The 3,762-nt window shown below is 41.4% G+C and overlaps 1 protein-coding gene across 1 annotated transcript; it reads left to right on the forward strand.

Moving 5' to 3' along the window:
• The first annotated feature begins 844 nt into the window (after positions 1-844).
• LOC115737597 lies at positions 845-2,588 on the forward strand. Its single transcript, XM_030669787.2, has 2 exons — positions 845-1,029; positions 1,792-2,588. The coding sequence occupies exons 1-2, from the start codon at positions 915-917 to the stop codon at positions 2,403-2,405; spliced, it is 729 nt and encodes a 242-aa protein (XP_030525647.1). The 5' UTR covers positions 845-914; the 3' UTR covers positions 2,406-2,588.
• The last annotated feature ends 1,174 nt before the right edge of the window (positions 2,589-3,762 follow it).

The raw sequence follows: 3,762 nt of genomic DNA on the forward strand, positions 1-3,762 counted from the left end.
TTGGGTCCACCTGTAAAATTAGAGCAACGGGTAGTCCGGTAATCTACTACAAAACGAGAGTGTGGTAAAAAAAAACATAATGTTGTTAGCAAGTTCCTCACTAATTGACGGGCCCGCCTTTTAAATCTAAAGGCATTCGATAATGGAGATTTACCAGCGTTTTTAAAAATTACTGGAAGGATTGTCGATGAATTAGACTAAAGATCAGGACATGCCCGTATAATATGCTTACGGCCTAGATGTAATTTCAAATTCGACCCGTCGAAACGGATCATAAATCTATTTTTTAACTCATATTTGATGGACTAAGTTATTATATGAATTAATTACATTCAATAAATATGTTATAAATGAGTTTGGAATGGTAAATCCTAAAATTATATGTCTTTTAAATGGGTTCATAACTTACTCAGATCTAATTCACTTATATGATTTTTTATTCAGGCTCGCTCATTCCGCGCGCTCGCCTTAATTTGAGTTTTGATTTTCTTAGATTAAGTTAGATATAGAAGTGTTTTAACAATATGAATCGAGTCGGACACGGACCCAGTATATGTTAAGTTGGGTACGAGTCACTAGATTAATATTCTATGAAAATGAATAAGACGGATTAAATGGATCAGTTTAGATTGGTCATTTTCGACCCAAACCAGACCCTAGTCTAAATTACTCCAAAGCCCGAACATCATGAACAACTTGTCGGTCCTCCTCGTATTCTGTCTGGTCCGAATCCCCGTAGACAAAGGCAAGGCCGAAGCCCACCTGAAGAAACGGCGTCGTTTTGAGGCAGTCGAGTCTCGTTGACTTTTTTGAGCCCCTCTCCCTCTTTCACGAAAATGCGCGACTCTTGCGGTTATTCAGTGGGCCAAGCTTATTAGCGAGGGAAAACTTTCTGTTGTTGTTGTCCCGCGAGAATGGCGACGGAGACGAGCAGAGAGGAGAGGCGGAGGAAGATCGTGGACAGAGGATCGGATCGCTTGGCTCTCATCACCGGTCGCACTCCATCTCCTCCCCACGATCAATTCGCCGGTAATTTCCCGATCGACTCGATTCTTCTTCTTCTTTCTTCTTTCTTTCTCTCCACGCCGATGGCGTAAACTCTCGATTTGATGTCCGCACACGCACGTTCGATGCAGCTTAAGATCAATTGGGGACTGCGACATTTTTGGCGCTGTTCGTCGTATGGGGCGTGCTCCGTAGCTCCGTTTTCTAGTCATTAGTTTCGATTCTAAGAGGGGATTTATTGCGACAGAATGCCCCGATTGCTCATTTGCTTAGATTTTCAGATGTCCTGTTAAGTACATGTTTCACGGGACTATGTGTTGCCCCATGTTTCCTATTTTGCTTCAGGTTATTGGTCGTGGTGTCAAAGCCCTCTTTGCTTACAAATGATGTATTCAATGATGTTACGCTTTCGTCCTGGGTTTCAATTAAATGTGTTGGTTTACTTGTCGAGAAGGAACGTCCCGCTATATGCATGTCGCGCATTGAGATGTTTTGTGACTCCTTTGTTTATAATCCAAAGTTTCCGAGATATAGTTGTGATGTATCCAACCGGACTAACCTCTTTGATTCTAAACAAAGAAACCAACAGTTACTCCTGCTTTTCTTTTTGAGATGGCTGCCTCTTCTCCAGTGAAATCTATCACGAAAAGTTATTTTTTTTTTTCGCCCATTTTCTTCATGTGTAATGCTAAAAATGCTTGCAAACTCGAATCAAGAGTTCGGCAAACATGTTGTGTAAAATCTGATACTGTTTTACAAGTGTAATTTCTGTTTTGCTTTCTATAGGCGGCATTGTGGGTGGCGATCATGCCGTCAGTTCTAGATCCTCCAAAGAATATGTTAATGCTGAGGCTTCAGCTAAAGAGCTTCCTCATGTTGGAGAATCCTTTGCTGAGACCAACTTACGCAAGTCTGAGATTAGCGGGCACCACATACAAGCACCATTGATGCAAAGAATCCCTACAGGTTCACAATCTTCGTCCAGTTCAAAGCAGAAGAACCAGCCTCGTTTTTTCAGTTCAAAAAGGCTGAACTCATGCGTTATAGAATCAGAGAACACACGCGCTTGCTGTGCTCTTATCATTGCGGTCTTGGTAGTTCTATCTTGCAGTGGTTATCCAATTGTAGCAAAGTCAGACAGTGTGATATCCTCAAGGCCTTTGTACATACTACTGGTGACAGATGCCACAATTGTGCTTGTCCGAATGTACCTTGACATGCAAAGAAATGCTGAGGAGAGTGTGGATGAAAGCGGGGAATCTCAGGAGGATAGTGATAACTGGGGAGGAGCAGTTAAAGTTTTGGAGAGAGGGTTGGCGGTGTATCAGACTGTGCGTGGAGTTTTTATAGATTGCAGTGTTTACATGGCGATAGTTATTTGCTGCCTCTCCGTAGTGTAGTCTTCTCAAGCAACTACTTGAAGTTGAAACCGTGCTTGTAGGCTAACATTCAAGGGCTTCTAGCAGTAAGTTTTTTTTTTTTTTTACTCCAGGCATTTGTATAGTCTTTCGCTGACTCGTTTTGCGTATGGGATGAGCTTGACCATATTGATGAAGTGATAATCATGAGATGCTTTGTGATTACTTGGATCTATTTTGAATGAAAAAGCCAGTGCAACTTGTCTAATTTTGTAGATTTTCTGTTGACCATTCTTCGTTCTGTTAATCACCCTTTCAAAATTAGTGAGATATCAAGAGGTATCCATCCCATCGGTATTCAGGGGTTTTTGCTGATCAGTCACCTGAAGTTTCCATGTTTTAGTAATTTAACACCAAATTGACCCTTCCACAAAAGTCAGTAACCATGACTCTGATTAGTCATGGTTTTCACTCCTCTGGCTGGATTCCTTGGACACGTGACGAGTTCTCAAAGAAATCTTCTAGTTTAACCAAGATCACCAGAGATCCCTGTGAAATTGTTTGATAAGATGTTGGACCTGAATGTTTGTCTTTGACTGGACACTGATGAATCTGTTAAATTTGAAAAGGCAGATCCTGTTAATCTCTGGCTCTAAAACAGTCAGACGATGAACAAGAATCTGAAACATCTATATGACTGATAGACCAAGCACGACTAAGAAAATGGTACCGTTCTTGTTGCTCTTAAAGAGTTGTTAGAAATGCCATAAGATGGGGAAACAGAATGGAGATCCGGGGGAGATTTATTGGTCCGGAGTTGGTTCCAAAATAATGACCTTTAAGTTCTCAGCAGGACTCGATTCTGAGGTACGGTTTTTTCGAGGGGCCTACCAATGCGACTCGTTTACGTCTCATCGAAGCAGCTTGGACCTCTTTTGTCTATAGAAGATGCGGTTGTACTATGATTTAATGCTGGTAAGTAGCTGCAGAGTAATTGCTTCATGGCACATGTGAAACAGCCAGAGCTGTGGCCCCAACAGGTCTCCAGATTTTTGCGTTTGGGCCATCTAAGTTCTAACCACGTTTTCAAGGGTCTCAATGCAAAATTGAAGAAAGCTGTAACATTTACAGTCTGATACACCCTACGCATACATTCACTGATGACATTCGAGCACCACCCTATTACTAATACACAGATGTAAGGTAGTAAGGAAGCTGTAAATATACTTTTTCCGAGGGTGGATTCGAATCAAATTATTTCATGTTGCACAAGTGACTCTGATTCTCTGAAGAAAAATACTGTTGAGTGGACACAAGAAGAAAGCTCTTGGTTCTAAGAGTTATGGTTGATTGCTTCATGGTTAAACAAACAGAGACATTTCTAGGCCAGGCAAATTGT

This window comes from Rhodamnia argentea, chromosome 2 (assembly GCF_020921035.1).
Source record: "Rhodamnia argentea isolate NSW1041297 chromosome 2, ASM2092103v1, whole genome shotgun sequence".
Lineage (NCBI taxonomy): Eukaryota > Viridiplantae > Streptophyta > Magnoliopsida > Myrtales > Myrtaceae > Rhodamnia > Rhodamnia argentea.

Bases quoted from the DNA above. Each gene is read 5' to 3' on its own strand.
- LOC115737597 (XM_030669787.2), top strand. From the start codon at position 915: ATGGCGACGGAGACGAGCAGAGAGGAGAGGCGGAGGAAGATCGTGGAC. The intron at 1,030-1,791 runs GTAATTTCCCGA...TGCTTTCTATAG, and splicing joins TCCCCACGATCAATTCGCCG to GCGGCATTGTGGGTGGCGAT.